Source organism: Miniopterus natalensis, chromosome 3 (assembly GCF_054644295.1).
Source record: "Miniopterus natalensis isolate mMinNat1 chromosome 3, mMinNat1.hap1, whole genome shotgun sequence".
NCBI classification, from domain to species: domain Eukaryota; kingdom Metazoa; phylum Chordata; class Mammalia; order Chiroptera; family Miniopteridae; genus Miniopterus; species Miniopterus natalensis.
In genome coordinates, this window is record NC_142083.1 from 32,959,643 (window position 1) to 32,984,028 (window position 24,386).

General features: G+C 37.6%; 1 protein-coding gene across 5 annotated transcripts in view; it reads left to right on the top strand.

Annotated features, from left to right (window-relative positions):
• Positions 1-4,268: 4,268 nt before the first annotated feature.
• SREK1 (splicing regulatory glutamic acid and lysine rich protein 1) overlaps positions 4,269-24,386 on the top strand; it is a 39,240-nt gene continuing 19,122 nt past the window's right edge. Inside the window, exons 1-7 of one of the 5 annotated variants that reach the window (XM_016202667.2) lie at positions 4,269-4,586; positions 11,821-11,954; positions 17,515-17,630; positions 19,502-19,666; positions 19,786-19,964; positions 21,154-21,284; positions 22,159-22,273. In XM_016202667.2, coding sequence (XP_016058153.2) covers positions 4,426-4,586; positions 11,821-11,954; positions 17,515-17,630; positions 19,502-19,666; positions 19,786-19,964; positions 21,154-21,284; positions 22,159-22,273 — 1,001 coding nt within the window. In that variant the 5' untranslated portion in view covers positions 4,269-4,425. Of the gene's footprint in view, positions 4,587-10,601; positions 17,229-17,514; positions 17,631-19,501; positions 19,667-19,785; positions 19,965-21,153; positions 21,285-22,158; positions 22,274-24,386 lie in introns of those variants that run through there. The other 4 variants (XM_016202666.2, XM_087815396.1, XM_016202669.2 and 1 more) reach the window with 4 other exon arrangements.

Sequence of the window (24,386 nt, forward strand, 5' to 3'; positions counted from 1 at the left end):
TCCATCCCTCTCCCCCCAATTTACTTACTGGAGTTAAAACTTTCTTAATTATGGTTTCTGGTTTGCTCTGTGGGCCTGGGCCCACTTGTAAGGAGCCCTCTCTGTACTGAAACCCTTTTCGTCACTGCTTGTCTCATCTAAGAGGACTAGTAATGAATAGATGCAAATTGGGGCCAAGAGAGTGATTACAGAGGTTGGAGACAACATGGCATGGAGGTTGGAATTCTGAAATTATCTCAGAGGCAGGCTTATGGCCAAGATGGCAGAGTAGGTGGACGTGGTACTTGCATCCTCCCACAACCACACCAAAATTACAACTAAGCTACAGAACAACCGTCATTGAGAATTGCCTGAAATCTAGCTGAATAGAAGCCCTGTAACTAAGGACATAGAGAAGAAGCCATGTCAAGACTGAGTCCTATTGAGTAAGAATTCAATTATGAGGATTTGTTTCCTACCCAAAATGGTTAATTTGAGGATCTATGAAGTACTTATCCTTCCCTGTGGAGAAATTGTTATCAAGAGCTTCTACCTTCATGGGAATCAAATGGGGCTGGAATTACAATTTTGCTAATAACCAAATGCTTGTTTATTGATTGCTTCCTGGACCAAAAATAAGAGCTATGAAAACCAGTTTTGTGACAATTGGGAAAATTTGAAGATGGATTATGGCAGTATTTTCTAATATTCTTGGATAAAATAATGACATTGCACTTTCCTCTTTGGAGATGAATGCTGAAATATCCAGGGTGAAGCGTCAGAGCATCTATATTTTTTCAAATGGTTCAATCGGAAAAAAAAAAAAAGTCTGAAGATAAACCATATGTAATACAATGATGACAATAGGGGAATCTAGGTCAAGAATGAACAGATGTTGCTCCCCCTGCCAAACAAAAATAACTCTCTCAGAGGCCCAGGGTGGAGCAGTCTGACATTCACCAGAGTGGCAGGGCTCGGACAGGCCCAGGGCTGGGAAATGCTGGGAGATTCACAGAGGAATCAATGGAAGTAACACTGTGGCCGCCTTTGGGTCTCTAAACTGGTTCATGTAGCTTTTTGTTTAAATAGTCACATTGTATCTGCCAATGCACATTTAATGCCTGATTTTGTCAACTTTGCAGAACTTTACACTTTTCATTGTTCTTTTCTGACCACTCTTCACTTTTTAAAACTTTTCCTCCCCTAACTTCTGTGACTATCCTCCCTCCTGGTTTCGTTTTGTTTGTTTTGACTACTTGTTGTATTTGCCCCTTGTAATGTTACCCACTGCACTTCTGCTTCATGTGTGCCTGGAACAGCTATATCTACCCTCAAGCTTAAATCACATACTGTCTTAGTTTAGACAGTTTCCCAACATTTCTTTTCCAGCACTTGTCCATAATGGATCTCAGTAGTTTCTGCACCTTCCTCACAAAGCTGCTCTTCTTACTTTTGGTCCTAAATTATGGCACTATTACACAGTCCCCCAGGCCAGAAACATACATTCTTCCTCCTGCTTTATCAACAGTAGTTTACTAAATTTACTAAGTACTGCTTTTAGAACCAGTGGTTCTAAAAGTGGGGTTCTCAGGTCACCAGCAGCAGCAGCACCTGGGAACTTGTTAAAAATTAAAATTCCTGAGCCCCACTCCAAACCTAATAAAAAAACAACCCTGGGGATGGATACAGCAATCTGTGTTAACAGGCTCTCTGGTGATTTTGACGCAAAGTATGAGGACCAGTATTCTAAACTCGTAGTTGTTAATTCTAGAAATTCATTTAGGAGGAACAAAAAACACTTGTAGTTGTGTCTAAAACTGAATGTATGTCCATATATACTTCTCTGAGAGGATAGCTCTTACTCCTTTTATTTCCAAATGGGTTCAAGGAATCCATATTTAAAACTGCTCCTTGCTTTCCGTTACCACCACCACTTAACCTGCGACCCAGTCCCTTTGCCTCTGGTTCGCACCCTTTTCAACATATCCTTATGCTGTAGAGACAGTAACTCTAAAATGTGAGCCTGACTGTGGTCACTCTGCTGCTCCAAGGTTTTCAGTGGCTCCGGAAAGCTTACGATTAAACGACCTCTTAGTACGACAAACACCACCTTTTACCAAGGCTTGTTCTTTTGTATGCGTCTCTAGTCATTGCCAGCCTTTGGTCTAGCAATAGTAAATCTGAGTATTCTGGACATACCTCTCTGCCTGTGTATGTTGTGCATGCTTACTCTGGAAGGCCCTTCACCACTCCTCCCTCCTTCCTTGCCTGGCTAATTCCTATTTATTCAAGATTCAGTGCAACATCTCTCCTGGGCAGTCTTCCATTAGGACTAGGTTTAAGTGGCTCTCCTAGATGCTCCCACTCCCTGTGCTTATCCCTCTGGTAGTAGTTCTCAAACATTTTGGTCTTAGGACCCCTTTACACTTAAAAATTATTGAGGACCCTAAGAGATTTATAGGATACCTATCCATATTTACCATATTAGAAGTTAAAGCTGTGAAATTTAATATTTAATAGCTCATTTAAAAATAATTATAAATCCACTGTGTTAATAATAAATGATGTATTTATGATTAAATGGTATTTTCAAAAAAAATTGAGAAGAGTGGCATTGTTATACATTTTTCAAATCTCTTTAATGTCTTTTAATAGAAGACGGCTGGACTTTCATATCTGTTTGTGCGTTCAGTCTGGTGTGGTCTTTGATAAGATACCAACATTGATACATGGCAGTTTCTTAAGAGTGGAATTGCAATGTGGACTGAATCTGAAATCATACCAATTAACTTTGTGTATTCTGCTGTATTAAAATCCATAGGTCTTACACTTTGAAGACTTTTTTATTTTGTAATTGCATGCACTGGTTATTTTGAAAACAGTTCACTGAGTTGCAGAGATCTTCTCAATATTCACATATTTCCTTATAATGTCAAAAGCACGCTTGTTAACATCAGTGGTATTTACAGCGGAAAAGACTTTAGGTACTGGAAAACTCTCAGGCTCAAGGTGGTGGATGTAAGTTTAACAAAATTTGGATTTTTGCGTGAACACTCAAACTTACAGGAGCTTTTTCTGGAGACAACCATTTTCTTTGGGCATGCGGCAGAAGTACCACTTCTTTACACATATATTTTTAAAGGGATATATATATATATATATGTCTTTATTGATTTCAGAGAGGAAGGCAGAGGGAGAGAGAGAAACGTCAATGATGAGAGAATCCCTGATCGGCCGCCTCCTGCACGCCGCCTGCGGGGATCGATCCCCCACGCGGGCGTGCGCACCCACCCACCGGGAATCCAACTGTGATCTCTTGGATCAGGTCGACGCTCAACCTCTGAGCCACGCGGGCCGGGCTCTTTTCACATATTAAAGTGACATGTATGCTAGGGCGAAGACGCAATACAATTTCACTCCTTTGTCAGGGTCATTCTTTAGACTAGCTTATTTTTAAAATCTTGTTTTGTATGAGTGTGAGGGGGCGAAGAATACAAAGCCCTGCTATTAGTGCGTTTGGCGCCGCTGTCATTATCCCTGCCAGGGTGCCAGCGGTTAAATCCACTGCTTTTACGCCGTCAGTGCCAGGGCTAACGTGAAAAAGCCAGCGTCGTCGTCTTACAGCAGTTGTTTGACCTCGTGGACCCACTGAAGTTGCCCCTAGGACCCTCAGGGTTCCGCGGACGGCGCTTTGGGAACAGCTGCCCTAGTTTCCGGACTGCGGTTCCTGGTCCCTCGCGAGGCTGCAGGCCCCGCGCGGACCGTCTGTCACTGTTTCCCACGCGCCCCGGCCTAACGGCGTCTGGTGTGTAAAACAACAAACGGTAATGCCCGCGGAATGAGTGAAGAAATGGCGGGTTGTCAACCACCACGCAGCCTTCATCTTACCACCTGTCCTTCATTTGCACAGCTTGTAAAATTTTCCAAGTTCCCCTCCACAATTATGACGCCGGCCACTTTTTTAATAGTTGGTGCGGGGGAGACGCATGTGCATTACAATGACGCCTCACGGTTGGTTAACTACGATCTGTGATGTCAGAGCCATTCCTTCCCCGCGACGCGGGCCGGGCTTTCCGCTCCCAGCCCTGCCCGCCCGGGAGAGCCGGGCTCCTACGCGCCCAGGAGCCGGGCACCTGGCCGAGCGCGGCCGGGTGAGAAAGCCCTCAAGGACCGTAGAGCGGAGGCGAGCGGCCAGAGCAACAGCCTCAAGGACCGACGAGCCCCAGGCGGCGGCCTCGCGAGATCCGCCGGGGACCCCGGGCTCGGCTTCCGCCGGCGCGCGCACCCGGGGAGCAGGCGAGTTGGGAAATGGGCGGCTAGACCTGCCCGCCGCCGTGAACTCGACCGCGGGAGCGCGCTCGCGGCCGCGCGTGCTCCGCTCTCCCGGCTCCGTCGCTGACGCGTCGTAGACGTTGGGGAGCTGGAGGGAGCAGCAGCGGGAGCGGGATGAACAGCGGCGGCGGCTTCGGGTTGGGCTTAGGCTTCGGCCTCAGCCCTACGACGGTGATTCAGGTGACCAATCTGTCGTCGGCGGTGACCAGCGAGCAGATGCGGACGCTTTTTTCCTTCCTAGGAGAAATCGAGGAGCTGCGGCTCTATCCCCCGGAGTAAGTGCTCCAGCTCGGCTGGGGGAGGGGCGCGGGCGCCACAGAGACGCGGGGAACCCCGGCGCGGGGGAGGGCGCGGGCGGGGGCGCGCGGTGCCCGTCACGTGACCGCCCCGTCTTACCTTGGTGCCCACGTTTGATTAGGGCGCCGCGGCCTCTCGGTCCCACCCTTTTCGTAGTCGGACTTTGGGGGCTTTAACCTCTGCGCCGAGCCCTTACGAAGGTTGCCTTTTTGGTGCCTGCAGGACTTGTGCTCGCCGCCGCGACTTCCAGTTCGGGGTCTCCCCCTCCCCTTTTTTTTCCCGAACTTAAGATGGCCGCAGGTGGGCCCCGAATTGCCCTCCCGGCGGACGCCTGGTGTGCGCTGTGGAAATCGCGGGGACTGCGCCCGAGAAGCTGCCGGGTTCTCAGGGCCTAGCGTCGCCCGTTATCGCTGACGGGGAGCCTGGAATTAGGATGGAATTAGGGCTGTGTTTGTCCTCGGGGCGGTGCTCACAAATTTAGCATCTGCTTGGTCAGTCTCATCGAACCCATCCATGTTGTTAAACATCCTGTGTATTCCCCCTCTTGGCAACAGATTAAAATTTCCTCCTGGAAGGTCACAGTGACCTAAACCTTCCAGAAAAAGTACTAGTTGGTATAGGATTATCTCCGCTGTGTACGCTTAAAAGTCCAGGTATGCCTGGCATCCACAGGTCGCCGGCACTTCCTAAGGAGTGTATTTTGAGATAAAATTTCCCTTGCACAATACTCTCTACGCACAAAATTTGTAATGGGTTTGTGGGTTAAATTTAAACTTTTTTTTTTTTTTTTTTAAAGCTAGAGCTTAGAGTTTTATAATTGACCAAGATTTTTGTTATTTGCTACGATATAGATATTGATAAAAGTTGGCATTTGGATTTTTAAACTTTTAAAGATTTTTGCCCTCTACTTTTTGTTTTGAAGTAATTCATGCATACAAGAAAGTCGAAAGAACACCCATATTCCTGTCACCTGCGCTCGCCACAGTTGATTTCTTTCTGTCTCCCCCCTTCCCGTCTCTGCCTCTACTCTCCCTCCTTCCCATCCTTTTGAAAGTATGCACAGTAGTCAGACACTATGACTCTTCATCCCTCAGCACTTATGTATCTCTTAAGTACATTCTCTCCAATACCACAACACTGTTAACATGTCCAAGAAATTTAACATTGATAAAGTAATATGTTTCTATTTAAATTTCCCCAAATATTCTAATAGTGTTTCTTCTTTTTAATCTAGAATATAATCAGAGACAACCCGTTGCATTTGGTTATCTCCTTTAATCCAGAACGACCCCCTGTCACCTTTTTAAAAGTTACACATTGATATTGTATTTTGTAGTTTGTTTTGTAAAATGTCTCATAATCTGGGTTTATATAGATTACTTCAACATGAGTAGATTCAAGTAATACATTTTTATCAAGAGTACTTCATAAGTGTACATACGTACATCTTTGTTGACTAACCATGGCATATATAGCTTTGAACATCTTATTTAACTTGAAAATGCTTTCCACTATCTCTTCATTTAAGCACTGGAAACTTCTTTATTGAGAAGTGCTTGGAGGAGTGCTGTAACCTGCAAGTATTAGAATCAGGCAGTAAAATATTTTGTACATAAACCTTTGTGAACTAACCTTGCTTTTAAGGTCCTGGTAATAAGGTATCTTGTAGATAGAACTACATCACAGAATAGTCCTCATTGGCAACATAGTACCACTTACATAGTTGAAACCTGGGCTTGGGTGGCAGCATGTTGCCAGTAATTATCTGACACTTAGTAATGAACTGTTTTTTGAAATCAAGTGTTAGTTACTTGCAGTTGATCAAAGAGAATAAAGAGCTCTTAAAGTTGGTACCTTAATATGAAGTGAGTGTGTCACAAACTATAATGTTTTGCAAAATCGTAACACGTACAGCACACACATGGCCGGCTTGGCTCAGCAGTTGAGCATCGACCTAGGATCCAAGAGACTGCAGTTTGATTCCCGTTCAGGGCACGTGTCAGGGTTGCTGGCTCAGTCCCCAGTAAGGGGCATGCAGGAGGCAGCCGATCAATGACTCACTCATCATTGATGTTTCTGTCTCTTCTCCTCACCTTTCCTCTCTCTGAAATCAGTAAAGACATATTTTAAAAATATATATAGCCCATATGGGCCAGGCAAAATCCTTAATCAGTTTTTCCATAAGTGCAATCCCTTATTCCTGTTTTCAGAAAATATTGACATGCTTTGCTGATAGCATGTGTTCTGCCCTGTAATGAAGTTGTTGTAATCTGGTCAGTATGTTAAAGATTTGTTTGCAGATTTGGGCTGAAATGGATAAAAATGCAATAGTAGTAGTTGTATTGAAGTTGTAGTTGTTTTGCAGTGTCACAGAAACAGTATTTTGTGATTAATCCTTGGAAGCTGAGTAGAAATTAATTTGTTTTAAATTTGGAAATTATTTCTGGAATGTGAAAGTAGTTTGTCATTAACATTTTAGTGTTACAGTAAGAAATCTTTGCAGCAAGCTTTTTATTGAGGTATAATGTGCATACAGAAAAAGTGCACTTACCGAAGTGAACATATCTGTGTAACCAGCACCCAGATCAGAATTGTCTACACCCTAGAGATTTCACTGTGCCTCCCTTCAAAGGGTAATCCTATCCTCATTTCTAACACCATTTCTAACATCAACACTTGATTGATTGCCTGCTGTTTTCTTTTCTTCTCTGGTCTTCAAAAGTACTAGTAAGAAAGGCAAAATCTGTCATCTACTTATGTTTATTTAGTTAAATAATGTAACCAATATAGTCACTTTATGAAAAATAGAGAAAAAGAAACACCACCTGTGATCCTACCACCCTGTCAAAACCTCTTTCCATTTCCATGTGTTTTCCTTCAAGTCCTTTTGATGTGTCTATTTTATTATAATGTGGTCAAAGGATTTATACACCATGATTGTAAAGTTTTACACTCAACCTATAAACATTTTTCATATTGTTATGTTTTATTTATAGTAATATTTACAGACTAATGTGTCCTAAGTGTTTGTGTCACTGAAATTCTATCATCGGAGATATATTGGCTGCTTTTTTGGTTTTGGTGTGTGTGTGTAAGTCAGTGGGTTTATGTAGAAGCAAGATTTGAGATGTGTACTTTTGATTGTCTACAATGATTGGAGGGCCTTCTGGCATTTATTGGATAGTGTCAGTCATTCATATTAGAAAGTCTTATACAAGGAAGAGTTGTGCCATACAGAGTACCACTGGAACCCTACTGAGTAACGTGTCAGTATTTTCATACATAATGTTTTGGATTATGTCTTTGGTGATATATCCTCAAAGGGTATGTATTAATATAATAAAATATTGGATATATTATTACCACATTGCTTTTTAAAAAAAAATGTTCAGTGTCGTCACCATATTTAATGAAAAACAAAATAACCAGTTAGGGCCCAGGAAGTTTAAATTATGGTCAGAAAGTTGGTTTTGTGATTTCTGCATTAAACTCAGAAATTCTGACTTTAAAAAACAAAACAATTCAACAAACGAAGTAAGATGCTATCTGGATACTTGCTACTTTCTTTAGAGGCATACATTTAGACTAAATAGAATATGTAACCTTTCAGAAATTAAAACTGTAGGTCAAAATTACATTATAAAGTGATAATCCTATTCAATTTAAAAAATTGAATCTATTTGATAGCTTAGATATACTAGAGAGAAAGCTTAATTATTTTATTTTATTTTTTAATCATCATTTACCCCCTGTTTCACCTAGAGAGAAAGCTTCAAATATAAGATTTGGAAATATACTAACTTATAAATAAATAAATACACTTGTTTACTGAGATACTAATCATCTGTATTTGCGCTTGCCACTGTATCGTAAGCCTGTAGTGTTCAAAGTAAAAGTGTCACTACCTCTCGAAAAGCTCAGGTGTTTACCTTTGTAGGTGAAGAAAATTGCTTACAGCAGTGGTGTAGCCCTGTCCACGACCCATGCTTCTAGGATAGTGCAGTTCAGAGTAGACCAGAGGTTTTAAAGCCATTCCTGGGCTTCTCAAATCTTGGTGGCAGGTCTTAACATGTAGTTGCTTTACTAACCAAGCTCACATTTTCTAATTTGGAGTGATAAGGGTTTCAAACAGAGTATTTGGAAATGTGTTTTAGTTTTTAACAGTGATTATTTAGATTTTCATTCTTTCTCGAAAAGATCTGTCAATTTGGGAAATGCAGTTTCAGTGGTGGTTTGTCAGGTTTTAGATTTCAGTCCTAAAAGAGAGTATACGTGTTGCAGTTGCTAGGGCTTTAGTAGCTGATTGTAATCAGATTTTTAAATATATTTTTTTGGTTGCAAAAGACAGAAACAGTACTGTGCAACCTAGCTCAAGAAGAGACATTGAAAAGAGGGAGATTTCACTAAATTGGAGAATTAGGACTATAGTACAGCCAGGCCTCATGGGACCAGGGACTGAACCAAAAGGGTTTCAGCGTCCAAGGTACAAAGCCTCTTCTTAGAGGCCTTGTCAGCCTGTTGGTTTCTGTGTATCTGCTCAATTTCTTTACTGACCAATTCTCTACTCACTCATTTGGCACCTGGCCCAGGCCCTGACTCTTAAGTGACTTTCCAGGCAAAAGAAAGAGAATCTGTTGCCGGTTAATTTGTTCAAGGCGCCCAAATTACAGGTTGCCCGTTAGCCAGTGGAATGGGCCCTGGTACCGTGAGGCTAACCAGTTGTGGCTAGAAGCTTACATCTGCTGAGGGTTTCACTGAGGAAACTGACAAGTCCTTTGGGAAAGTACGTAGAAAGTTTTGGTACCACATATGGATAGGATGGGTACCTAATTGCTTGGATATCTTAAAATGGCTTTCCAGGATACTTGAGCCTTGAAGAAAAATGAGTTACTATTCAAAAAGGGAGTTATCATGAGCAAATGGGACAACGTACACAGCGATGGCCCAGATGTTCTGGATGTGTTCTGGGAACCACAGTATTTTTATGCCTGGATTTTGGGGTGCATTTAGATGATAAAGCAAGAACAGAGGGTGTCTTTGAGGAAATTTAAGCAGTGGAATGACATAAACTTAGGGTTTAGAAAGATCACTCTGGCAGCTTTTGTGGAAGACCATTAGTAAGGAGTTGAGATTGGAGCAGTGTGATGGGTGAGGAGTCATTGTGGTAATACAGATGAGAAACGAGGGGCCTGAATCAATGCGACACGTACGTGGGGGGCAGTCTTCATAGGATTTAATGAACAATTGTATGAAGAAGAGGGACAGGTGAAGGAGGGAAACAACCCCCAAATCTCAGGAGCTTGATTTTAAAAAGATGATTTCTTATACTAAACTGGTAGGGTGGGGAACTCGACTCACTGTGGCCGCTCACTCTGAGATGAAGCTGATGTATCAGGCACCCATCTTTCGAGTGTTGCTGGTCACTGTGGCACAGGAAAAGAGCTGAGCAATGACCCTTAAAGCTACCAGATAGTATATGACAGCAGTTCTGCATGGCTACACTTCAAGGAAAAAGAAATGGAATTTTACCATGTAGCCAGAAGGAGATTTGTAAATATTTGGTGAATAGTGCTAATGGTGTTCACATTAGTGACGCCCAGATTTCTCACTTGGGTAATGTGGTATCTTTAACTGAGATATGACGTATAGGACAATGGCAGGACTTCTGATGGAGAATGATGAATTTTAGGACTTAATAAGTTGAGTGTAAATCTGGTGACGATAAAGGGGTAAATTCCAGCAGGCGCTTGGAACTGGGAGTGTAGAGCTAGGAGAGGCCTAAGTTGGAGACTTGGTAATATAATAGAAAGGTGAGTTAACTCTGAATGTGAAGGCTATTACCTCAGTGACAAATACATGAAGCGATTGCCTTAGACGTCGAGTGGTGGTGGCCGTGGCAGGGTGGGGGTGGGCTGGCCTGACCTGGAGCCTGAATTTGGATGGCGTTGGGCAGGGGTGAGTCGAGTTGGGTTGGGTGAGAAAGAGGCTTTATTTATTTACTTATTGCAACTTTAATTAGCCTAGTAATGTTAATAATAATATAAATAATTTCAAGTTCTAAGTGAAAACGTTTTATCGGAGTTTTTTGTTAATAGCATAAATATATATGTTTAACCATTATCAAGTGGATTTGCTGGTATATGTGAAAGATTTTTTTATTTTAAAAGTTATGAATATTTGTGAAATTACTAATTAAATAGTACATTAAGATTGCTTTAAAATTCTTGATTAGTTGTATGGTAAAGGTTGTTTGAAATTTGGAATTAGGTGATTAGACTTTCAAGTTCCATATTTGCCATTTACTAGATCTAGGATTATGGTCAACTTCCTTGACCTGTTTTGTGAGCTAAATTGCTGTCATTGCACAGGCATATATGATGTTTTTCAAATAACCTTTTCTTTTTTGGTGTGGAAAATCTTAATATTTTTAAAGTATTGTGCATTTATGTTGTGTATTAGCTATATATTTTGTTTGGGTCTTTTTTCCCTTGTTAAAGATAATTAAAGACTTCAATTGAAAATAATTATGGACAGGCTGACGAAATGATCATCCTTGAGGATAGTGTATTTTTCAATCTAACAAGATGGATTCATATTATGGAAAAATTGCTTCAATGTGTGCTTTGTCTGGTTCTTTTTTACTATAGGCCTGTCTATACTGAACTAAACCTAGTAGGACTTGTAAGAGTCTTTGCACTTCTGCATATAATATGTAAAATTTTGTTTGTGGAATCTTTTGTCTGGAAAATCATAATGCTGCTGCTTAGCCTGAAATAGTCTAGTATATGCACAATACGTCAATTTTAATTCAGTGTTACGAAGTTTTGAAACAAATGTGCCAGGGAGGGGTTAGAAGTGGTTACAAAATTTTAAGTCTTGAGGATAAACAGATTTTGCCTATTTATACACTGGTTCAGCATCTTTGGGTTAAGCAGCTGTTTTCACATTTTGCCCAGATTAAGAATTTAAATGTAAAGTTTTAAAATTCAAATTTAAAGTTTTTACAAATAACCCTAAAGGGCTGCTTAGATTGCCACCAGTCTTTGCAGACAGATCACCATTAAAAGAGTACGTTTTGCTATTTCATGTCTTAATGATCTTTAACAACAAACTTTGTAAATCTTGATTATGTAAAGACCTAAGAAAAATTTTTAGCGAACACGACAAAAACAGCCAGATGTGTGTCTAATTGTTTTTCTTTTTATCTTGCAGCAACGCACCTCTTGCTTTTTCTTCCAAAGTATGTTATGTTAAGTTTCGTGACCGAGCGAGTGTTGGCGTGGCCCAGCATCTAACTAACACGGTTTTTATTGACAGAGCTCTGATAGTTGTTCCTTGTGCAGAAGGTTGGTATTTCATATGTTTTTTTCCTATTGTTTTATTCTCTGTACTGTCTGTTAACTACCTTTGGCTTTCATAAAAATTGACATTAGATAGTCGTCTGGTGTGCGCATGTGCGCGCACGCGTCTGTGTGTATGTGAGAATGAAATTTGGAGAAGGAAAACATTTTTACTAATAAAATATATTAAAATTGTTTTTTACTTAACATAAGTTTGAAAAATAGTTAAACATTAAAAAAATTTATAAATTGTTTTCTCCCGTGTGCTTAGGCTTTCTGTAGTTAATTTGCAATTTGTAAAGAAAGCTTTCTGGAGGGAAAAAGAGGGAGGGGTTGTTTGGGGAAATTAATTTAAATGTGTAAATAAATAAGCACTTTTCTCTGTATACAATATTAGGGATATTACGTAATAAAAAATGTACACATTTTGCCAAACTGGGGTTAAGTGATATTTATGGTTATGAGAAAAACATTCATAGTTGAAGCTTTAAAGTATTCTCTTAAGGTACTTTACCTTGTTACTGAAACCATTATTTCATATTCAGTGTAATTGTTTGCTATGCAACTGGAATTTACTTTTTTCTTCTGGCTCCTTTATGGGGGGAGGTGTAATTGGAGAAAAATCATGAAAAGCAAATTTCTTCTATCCAAGAAATAGTTGTTGAAGATGTGAACAAGGCTGAGGCCTTATAGTTACTCGTTAAATTTTATGGCTTAACCTGCTTTAAGAGCTAATTATTACTAATATTTATTTTTTAGTAACTTCTATTTACAGAGCCACTCATATAATAAGCTGTGCCGAATTTGACAGTTCTGGTGTGTAATTAACTTTTATTCAGAGCACTGACTATGGCATGTGTACGTGGATTTTAGAATTGGGTTATAATTTAAATGTCTTTAAAATGTATTTTCACTGGTGGATGGTAGTAACTTTACAACATAAAAATTTTATCTGGAACAATTTAATATACTTTCATATGTAATGTTTTAAAACCTTTTAAAAACCAGGCTAACATTAAAATAACTTAATGTATAGTAAACAGTTTGCTGTGCTTTAAAGGTTTTATGCTTATTTCAGAATGCTATTCTGAGATGCCAAAAACATTATTCAGATACAGCAAGAATCATTCTTTTGTTTTTGAAGTCCCAGAATAAACATTCTGGATTTTTTCAGATAAATTTGAAAGTATTTTTCCTATGCCTGGGGGTTAGAGTAGGGTGGGGAGAATAAAAATGGATTCAGGTTAATAATTTGCTAAATCTATCCTTATCTGCTGATCTGTAAAGGGACAATTAGCCTAAAATTGGAGAGCCAGGTGAGAAAGAGCTGGTAATAGTTTAGTTCTGTATACCAAGTTCATACCAGTTTCACACTAAGTAAGCTTCATGGGGGGGAAAAATCAGGCAGAAGGTTTATCAAATGAAAAATTATATCATAAAAATATGCCACCAGCAGCACAGGATCTTATATTCTGTTGGCTCATTACTGAATTAGAAGGAAGAATTTGATCAGTTGTTGCTTTGTGGAACCTTACTAGAGTCCCATAGAATTTTTTAATATAGTATTTGAGAAGCCCTGGCTGTGATTCGTCATAAATTTTCAAGGTTATGGGCAGGTAGAGGTTCCTTTTTTTGTTTGTTTTAATTGATAGAGATGAATAAATGCACATTATACTAGCTTTTGAATATTTTTAATACCATTTTGAGACAGAGTTATACCATTTTTTAACATGAAAATTTAAATACTTTTATTGCAGTTTAGTTATGTGTTTTAGAATATTTACCTACAAAATAACTAGTATTAGAAAAACGTTCAGACACATTTTTCATTAAACTAAATACAACAGATGAATTTATAGAACCTCAAGAATGTCATAGGGAGCTCCTACAGATCTAATTATGAACTGCAAGCAAAGTAATGATGTTTTATATATTGTACCAAAACAGATAGCGAAGTGAGTTTGAGATAAACCAAAGGAAGGAATTCCAGTGGAGTAAGTTCTGTAAGAGAGATATACTATGGTGCTATAAGCAGTGTTCTGTTTACTTCTCTGACTGCATTCTTTGCTTGATGTTAGAGAAACAGCATTATGAAAGAAATGAGAAAACCATAGGAAAAGTTTTAGGAAAAGTTTTTCAGTTTCTTTCAATTTGCTGGTTTTTTTAAAAAAAAATACAGAAAGTATTGTGAGGAGATCCTAAACTGTATAAGTAATGTTTGATGTGTAATTGTTTGATACAGCATTAGCTATTGTCAGTAAAACATGCCATTTCAAAATAAATATACTTTCATTATACTTGTCCAAATATGACCTCTTTTTGTTGTGTGCATCTCAGATTTATTTTTATAAATGTTAACACTTAGAAAAAGATAAGGTCAGACATAACAAGGGTGTCAGCCTAATCATCAGTCATAACTTTATGTCCACATTTTCTGGTAGATGGATTTTGACTATTAATTTGGTTTTGTATGTTTTCTCTATGTGATATTTGTGCATTATTAGATGACTAGACTGGCCAAGGCAGACCTGTTACACTTGCCTGACACTTGCCTGAGTTAGGCATTGTTTGCCATGCCACTAAACCTGCCGTCAAGTGAAACCTTCATTGGGGAAATGAGATCGGAGTCTGAACCGCAGAAGATGGACGCCCTGTCTCTGTTTTTTTATTGTTTTATTTTAATTTCATTTCTTTTTTTTTATTTTGTCCCTTTTTTGTTTTTGTTTTGTTAAATCTCTTTCACTTTAACTTGTGAGCTGGTTTTCCAGTTCTTAGTAAATGGTATTCCATTAAGGGTTCATAACATTGCATTGCAAAATATATGGAGAGATGATCAGCAGAGCTCAACCTTAAGATAAAATAAATTTTCACAGTAAATTAGGATACAGTGTTAGGAGTCTCAGTGGGAACACTAACTGGTGTTTATAGACTGATCAGGTACATTTTGTTGTTGAAACACTGATAAGATTATTAGAAACATTTTCTGATCTCAGTGCAACATTTTTGCAGTTTTTCTTCCAAGTCTACATCTCCTGTAAAAACCAACTGATAGCATCCTTCCCCCTAGAATTTTAGGCATAGAGAATCAGGGAAAGTAAGTAAATTTCTTATAACAGTTTGGGGGTAGAGGATACAAAGAGACTTTTATGATAGTTACTCATTTTAGAAAATAACATTTCCTTGACTTATAAAGACTAGTTTCCTATGAGGGGAATGGATATTTGAGAAACTGTTGAATACTTGTGTATGTGTTTCTCTGTTTGCTTGAATTTTTTGTTGAGAATTATTCAGAGGTTACTAGCTTCAAAATGGATTCTGAGATTTAGGACTACTACTTTAATACTGTGAGAAACATTGTTATCTCAGTTGTCATTGAGTATAATTTGGGAAAAATGCTCAATGCTTATTTGTTTTATACTTTTATATACTGATAGCATTTAAAGGGTAAGTTTGATAGAATTCTGTTTTGGAAATTAAGTAATGGAACTTCTATCTTGAAGTATCTTTAATAGTAATTAGAATAAGAAAAAATAGTGTGCTTACGCTTAGACTTGATATTATTGTTTACTACTGTGAGGCAGTAAGTCAGACAATCTACTGATGCTTTTTCTTTTTTTAAGTCAAAAGTGAAAGGCTTTATAATATTAAGTATTCAACGTTTGGCCTGTGTTGAATACCCTTTTTGTTTGAATAGTCTTTCTGCAATCTCTTATATGGATAATTTGGCTTATTTAATTGAAAATAATATTAAATTGGGACTTTTCTAGATTGGAACTCTCAATTTGTTTTTTTTTAGCTGTATACATTAGGGTAGCAAAGCACAGGGTTTGTACCTTAGGCCTTCATTTGATTTATCAAGATGTGTTCAGGTTTTGCAAACATTTAAAAAATAATTCCTATTTATAACAAAATAGGTCTAATGGCAATATAAATAGTATAGTATATTTGTGGGTATACAGATACATGTGTTAATACTCATAACTATTAAATATAAAATAAATTGTTATTTGATGTTTCCATTAAGGCCAACCTACCTTTCATTTCTTTATGCATGTTAAAAAAATCTGTGCTTATGCAGAATTTACACTGAAATAATAAAATAACTTTGTTTTTGAAATTAGTAGATTAAAGTAATATACTTTGTTCCTATAAATAAGGTTTGACCATTATTTAAGGCAAGTTTTAAAATCCATTTTGAATTCCATTCATGTTTAGAGATATGTTTAGATAACATTGTTTAGAGGTTTATCTTTGCGTATCTGGTTGTTTTAAATAGAGCTTTTACCAGTAAAACCCAGCAATTTACTCCATATGCTATTTTCAGGTTAGCATGATATGTGCACTGTGTTTTAAATTACTTTTGAAGAATTCATAATGGAAATGTATAGCTAGCTAATTATGAGTAGTTCTTCTAAAATAGCTATATATAGTCAACTTCTTTAGAAATAATTTTGGGAAGGGGTGTAAGAGAGTACCAGGAAAAATGCATGAAAGTTGAAGTTCTTATTAAAATTAATTGATTAGAATTTAATAATTAAATATGACAAATTAATGGACTTATATCAGAATAAACTTTTCAGTTTTTAGTCGTAGGAATTTTTTTCTTATGGTCTAAGATTATTTTAGTGTTACTGTTATTAGAAGATGTTTGTAAGCAACACATTTAGGCATCAGCTGCTCATCTTCAGATAAGTATACATAAATTGGTTCTAAAAGTCAATGGTTTAAAAAGTTTCCTGAGATTAGGGAACTTTTTGTTAGTTGCTCTAAAAATTTTTTAGCAGTTTCCCAAAGCATATTCTTTGGACCTTTATTTTTTTGGAGCATTTCTGACATTGTTGGTGAGGTGCCTTATTAACTGAATGGGTGTAAGCTTCATTTTAAACTGAAGCTGATTACATGCAGTAGGTTTTTGTTTCTTCCTGTCTACTTGAAATTAAATGGAATTTATTGAAAGGGTTATCAAAATTGTTTGCATCACAAGTAGGTAGTTTTGATAACAGGATAGGGGCACTCAGTAAGGAACAAATTTCAATTCGCACATATTTGTTTTTTCTTTTTCTTTTTTTTGACTAATTTGGTTATTTGCCATTTCTGGGGATTAAACTTTAAAAAATGTTCTTCTTTTCTGTATCTGATGTTCTGTGTGCTATTAGTGATGCAGCCAACACGAACGGTTGTCATGTGTAACACAACTTTCGATCACCGCGAAAACACCGTCCTGGGAAAGCGTCCATGCTTGATATCGTTTGGTTCATGAACATTAAGTTTCCAGTACAGGTGACCCATAGCTCAAAGTGTTAAATAATTGTCTACATTATTCAATTTTTAAAATAATATTCCATTAATGAGATTGTTAGTCTTTGAAATTTTGCTCACTTTTATTTTTCCTAGTAGAGCAGGATAAAAGGAAAGACTTAAGTTGTAATTTATTTCTTTATACGGATCTGATAGATAGATTCATTTATTATTATTATTTTTTAAGTACAAGGGTAATTGTAAAATCATAGTGTAAAGTTTGTGTGGTGTTTCTGCTTTCTGTAATGTTTGAAACTTGCCTCTGCAGGTAAAATCCCAGAGGAATCCAAAGCCCTCTCTTTATTGGTTCCTGCTCCAACCATGACAAGTCTGATGCCTGGTGCAGGCTTGCTTCCCATACCGACCCCAAATCCCTTGACTACAGTAAGTACTATACCGTCTTCTAAAAGGGATGAATGTTCAACTGTGTAATCAGTTGAAGAAAGAGCTTAGAAATTTTTTATTTTGAATCTTTTTTTTTTAAATAGAGAGGATCTGAAATGTCTACTTAATTTTTCCCCCTCCAGTTTTCACTGACTTCAATGATCTTTTGGAATTCTGAAGTAATTGGAGAGTCACTTATTTTTATTTTTTATATTTTTAAAAAATACCTTTATTGATTTCAGAGAGAGGAAAGGAGAGGGAGAGATAGAAACATCAACGATGAGAGAGTCATTGATCGGCTGCCTCCTGCACGCCCCTGACTAGGGATCGAGCCCGCAACCCAGGCATGTGCCCTGACCGGGAATCAAACTCCAATCGCCTAGATCCCAGGTCGACGCTCAGCCACTGAGCCATGCCCGGACGGGTGAGAGTCATTTAAATTTGAGGACTAAAATTCACTAGTAAATCAGTTATTAAAACTAAGCATTTTAGATAGCATGGTGAATTGGAGAACCTAGGTAAGGATATTTCCCAGTTCATGAGGACTACATTTATTTTAAAAATATAAACTGAGCCCAGCCAGCATGATTCAGCCGTTGAGCATCGACCTATGATCCAGTAGATCATGGTTCAGTTCCCAGTCAGGGCACATGCCCAGGTTGCGGGTTCGATCCCCAGTCAGGGGCATGTGGGAGGCAGCCGATCCATGACTCTCATCATTGTTGTTTCTCTTTCCCTTCCTCTCTCTGAAATCAAGACCGATTTAAATAAATAATCCAGTAAAAATTAGGTGCTGTGGTATTGTTAACTGTTAACACAATCAGTGTTGGTGAATGTCCAAGATACAGTTCTTTCTCATTGTTTTTGAATTCACTCACTAGCTAAAATTTATTTGAAAGCTCAAAATCAGTACTTGGGGTGCTTTTGCGGTCCTTCACTGACACACACAGTGATGATAAACTTGAGTTGTTTGATATGTACGCTCCTGGATGAAGTCAGCACCACTCTGTTTTAGATCTACTGCTGTACAAGTGGACTGTATTTGCATCGTGCTTTATTGCGTTTCACAGATGTGGTGATGGTATTTTGTTGTTTTGTGTTTAACAAATTGAAAGCAAGACCCTTCACTAGCAAAAAGATTACAACTCACTTCATGTGGTAGCCTGGAATTGAAACTAATATCTCCAGGGTATGCCTATAAATAAGTGTCTTTTTTTGTGGTCTGTTTAGTGCCATGTTTTTCACATTTTGTACCTTTTGTTAGTGATTTCACTGTTTAAGTTAGCCCCCAAGCGTAGTGCTAAAGTGCTGTCTAGTATTTCTTAGGGCTAGAAGGCTGTGATGTGCCTTAAAGAGAAAATATGTGTTAGGGTTCATTCAGGAATGAGTTGATAGTGCTTCTGGCTGTGAGTTCAGTATTAATGAATCAACAATATATATTAAGTAAGGTTTCTTTAAACAGAAACACAACATAAAACAAGGTTATGTGTTGGTTGATGAAAATATTGTGACCAGAGGCTTGTAGGAACCTAGCTTGTACTTTCCCTGTGAGCAATGATTCATTATTCAATAATTGTTTGTGGCAACTTTTAGGACGTAGTAACTACTGCAAATAATGAGAATTGACTGGTTTTAGTGTTAAGTTTAAAAGTGGGTAAAATATCCAGATAGTTAAGAAATAATGTTGAATTTCTCATTACATTCAAAATTACTATGAACTCACTCTCAATAATTCAGACATATACCTGGCTTAAAGTTAGGAACCCCTGGTTTCTTCCCAGTCTTGTTGAGTTGATCAATTCTTTTCACGATTAGAGAATGGTAATTTTTGATACTAACAAAATCTTTTTTTTCCTTTTTATTTTTAATAGCTGGGTGTTTCCCTTAGCAGTTTGGGAGCTATACCAGCAGCAGCACTAGACCCCAATATTGCAACACTTGGAGAGATACCACAGCCACCACTTATGGGAAATGTGGATCCTTCCAAAATTGATGAAATCAGGAGAACAGTCTATGTTGGCAATTTGAATTCCCAGGTAATGAAGAAACTGAATCTTTCCCCTTCTTAAAAATCATATAGATTGATAAAGTAATATTTACCTGATTTTTTAAAGAAAGAATATACTTTATTAAAATAATTACTTTGTTTTTTCAGACAACGACAGCTGATCAGCTACTTGAATTTTTTAAACAAGTTGGAGAAGTGAAGTTTGTGCGGATGGCAGGTGATGAGACTCAGCCAACTCGGTTTGCTTTTGTGGAATTTGCAGACCAAAATTCTGTACCAAGGGCCCTTGCTTTTAATGGAGTTATGTTTGGAGACAGGCCACTGAAGTAAGAAACCCTAAACAAAGAAATTTTAATGATTTTGAAAAACTTTAAAGTATTTTTTATGTAATTAAGGCTTTTTTTTTTCTTTTTAATAGTAATTGGCAATTTGTGGAAAGGAAGACTTTGTGTTAAGTATAAATGAATACCTGAGATATTTATTTTAACCTTTACGGTTGTATTTGAAGACATCTTATTTTTTATTTTATAAGGTCTAATTTAATGTTAATGTTGTTTATATACCCTACATAATGATCATAGGTCTTTTTCCATAAGCTTTAACAAGTCAGGTTGGCATTGCATTATGACGAGACTAATGGACAATTAACAGATAGGTTGAACTTTAATAATACAGTAATAAGAATTTTGGTAAATCCAAAATCCCATGAAGAAAATAATATTAAGTACTCAGAAATGATTTAAACCACATATTTTGAGTTTTAAGGTTGGCTCACATCTTTGTTTGCAAAATGAGAAATTGATGTAGCCTGTCAGATACTTTATTTCATGAGATTATTAAGGTTAACAGTTTCATCTGAATTTCATAGGCAGTTGCCTTAGTTATACAGTTTGATCAGGATTCTGCTATTAAAGGATAAGTAACTGTTCCTAGTGAATGCTTGTCTTCTCATTATGGAAGGGGTAAGTGAGACAGAAGAAATTCATTGATGTGCATCAGAGAAACCACTCTTACCTAGTAGAGAAAGAGCTTGATCAAATTCCTCCCACATTCAAAGCTGTGTCTGACTCAGCCATGGTCCAGAGGTGATTAAAAGGGTGTACAGAATGCATAGTTTCCCTTCCTCTTCTTGGGTGCAGAGGCTATCAACAAAATCTTATAATCTAAGAATAGCAGTGATTGATTTTAATATTGATGTAGACATTTTAATTTATTATAATTCTAAGCTGTTTGGGGAAAGCAGGTGTCCTGGTCTATTCAAGTTGTTAAAGAAGTCAGCTCTCGTTCAGTTTCTTTTTTTCTCTTGCTTTTGGCTTTGTTAGCAAGAGATGATGGCAGGTAGAAATGATATTCATCATGGTTTTGAGGTTGGTTTTGATTGTTCTGTATTTAGCTATATTACTCTTAATGTGCTTTCAAGACATTGATTTATAAATATATGTATCATGTAAACAACTGTTTCATGTCTTGTAAAAGATGGTGTGTATTTGTGATACGCTAATGTTTTTAATTTAGAATAAATCACTCCAACAATGCAATAGTAAAACCCCCTGAGATGACACCTCAGGCTGCAGCTAAGGAGTTAGAAGAAGTAATGAAGCGGGTACGAGAGGCTCAGTCATTTATCTCAGCAGCTATTGAACCAGGTAAGGCCACAGTGTTGTTACATAGGTCATAGCTTAAGAGCATAGAATCTTAGAGCTGCAAGGAATTTTAGAAATTATCTTGTTCAGTCCCTTCATTTTACAAACAAGAAGACTGAAACTCAAGAAGGAGTAAGTGACTTACTGATGTCAAAGGTCAAAGAAGTACTTAGCACATTCTTTTCCCGTGATACTGAATTGAGGCCCATTAGCCTGAGTTAATCAGTGTTTTATACTTTAAGAGCAAAATTAGTGCTCAAAACTGATTTGCTTAAAGCAAAGTATAAATGTTATTGTGAGGCTAAAAACAAGAATAAATATATTTAAAATATGCTTAAGCAGACTCACTTTTCATCAAAGTTTTAATTTTAAAAAATAAAAAAGAGAGTCCATGATTTAGGAAAAATACACTCTTAGCAAGTTGAAAAAGAACCGCCAACCTCTTCAAACTTCTGTGTTGCTAACTAAAACTTAAAAATCCAATCTAAAAATGTCTAGATGGTTTACATTTTAGCAAATTTTCGAAATCAGTACTCAGAATTTAAGCCTCAATTCTAGCAAAATAAATGGAGAAGGATTTAAAATCACTGTTATAGGAATTACAGACATGTTATAATCGTACATTATGGCAGCAACAAACTACTACGAACAGCTGTTTATAACCATCTGGTTTATATGTACTGCTGCAGGGTGGCTGCACTCAACGAGTTTTTGCAATGACTTTCTTGGATGTTTCTGAAGGATAATTGCACAGGAGGAGGATGTGCAGAGAGTAGGCCCCTTGCACTATGTGTGGTACATTCCACTTGTGCCTGATTATTAACTGGGATCTTTAATTGTTCTGAGCTTACACTGCAAAGTGGTTTTTTCCTCCCAGAGTCTGGAAAGAGCAATGAAAGAAAAGGCGGCCGATCTCGTTCCCATACTCGTTCAAAATCCAGGTCTAGCTCAAAATCCCATTCTAGAAGGAAACGATCACAATCAAAACACAGGTGAGAATTTTTGGTATTTTAAATTTCTTTGATTTTGTATGAAAAATAGTTAAGATTTCTGATTTTTTGTCTAAATACCAGAATTTAGAAATTTCCTAGAGTTCACCAGAAAGTATGGTTACCATTAAATATTGCTTTAATTATAATTACTACAGTTAAGAATGAAATTTTATCTCATTAATATATAATTTTTATTTCAATTAATTTTTAGTTTTAGAAGTTGGTTTTCTTTAAGATGCCCTGTTTCTGATTTTTCTAAGAGTAAACTAGCCTTTATACAGAACTGAAAGAAACTTCATATTGAGAAAAAGGAACCATGTGTATGGTGATGCTGAAGTTGCTGTGTTTCCCCCCCCCCCAACTCAAGGGCTGGGAAGTCCCACCACAGATCTTGCTTTCAAGTCATTACCTATCTCCAGTACTTTGGGACCTGAAACCAGGAGTAACTTGCAGCTTTAGTTCCTACTATTGTGTTGTGCTTAAGCTCTGTTTCTGTTTTGTTTATCTTATTTTTGAGCATAGCTCTGTTTTAATTTTCTTTTTAAATCTGTTGTTTTGTGTTTGGCTCAAGGGGGACTTCAAAATGTAAACTTGTAACACCATTTGATTGCTAATCTAAAGTGATAAGTTTTATTGTCTTTAAGATGTGGAGGGGCAGTTACTGAAATGTGAAAATGGATATAGTGGATTCTAATAGCATGCTATATGTGCCCATATACTTACGTCTAAAGAGAAGAGGTAGAGAAAAGTGTGTGTGCATGTGTGTGTGTGGTGTGGGGGTATTAGAGAAAGAGGGGAGAGTTTGAGGGGAGGGAACCAGAATGCTGCTGTATGTAGAACTTCACCAGCAAGCTCAGTTTAGTCTGTTTTTCTGTGTTGTTCAAGTAGATTGAAACAATGAGATAGGATAATAATACTCTGTTTGATTCTAGTAGACTACAGTTCTTGCTGTTTACTGGTGTATGCTTCTCTGTTGTTAGTTTGCAAAATCTCTTTTGGGATGTGGTTTTACTGTCTAGTCTTCCATACAAGGCAAGTTCAGATCCACGTGAAGGAAATTGTTTCATGTACAAGGAATGACGCAGTGCAGCAGAAGCGGAACTGGAGAAGGGAAGGGATATAGAAGCAATAGGGCTAGATTATGCATGTTACCATAGGTTAACAGGATGTGAACAGAAAAGGAGAGCAAGGAAATTCAGAATTGAACTGAAGAGTAACAACCTCTTTTCTAAGGAAAGAAAAGACCAGTGACCTGAATCTCATTTTGTGTTGATTTTAAGAGCCAGGCTCCAAATCTAATACCTTCGTGGTTTTCTAGGCCAGAATAAAGCCAAATTTAATGATTGACATCAGTATTTCCTTTATAATCTCTGGGAAGCTTTATGTTATAAAAAATTATTTGGGGCTAATTTATCCACTGTAAGGTTTTCGCTCTTATTATTTTAAGTATATTTGGATATTTTCCCCTTCCAAGGGTTAATGAGGGGAGGGTTATTCAGTCTAAAATGAAATTTGTTAATTATGGTTCTCATTCATGGGAGTGCTTTCATGTAGGTCTAACCGTGTAGCTTTATAAATCACCTTTCTTGACATCAGTTGATCCTTGGACAACATAGGTTTGAACTGCGTGGATCCACCTATATGTGGATTCTTTTTAATAAATACATAATCAGCTCTTCATATATGTGAGTTTAGGATTCATGGATTCAGCCAATCACAGATCTAAGACAGTGCATATATTTGATCTGCAGTTAGGAATCCATGAATGCGAAAGGTGGACCGTATGCATTGTTCCATGCCATTTTGTATAAGGGACTTGAGCATTTGTAGATTTTGGTATCTGTGGTGGGGGTGGGGGATATTTCTGGAACCAATTCTTTGTAGATTCTGAGGGGTGACTGAAGTTTTGGGGGAGTAACAAGATTTTTGACTGTGCAGGGGTCAGCACTCCAACCCTGCATTGTTCAGGGGGCAGTTGTATATATACACACATACACATACATACACGTATCTACATATATACACACATATACATGAATATATACACACACTTTACAAACACATTTTTGATAAGCATATACTATTTTTATACATGGTTTATAGAAAAACATAC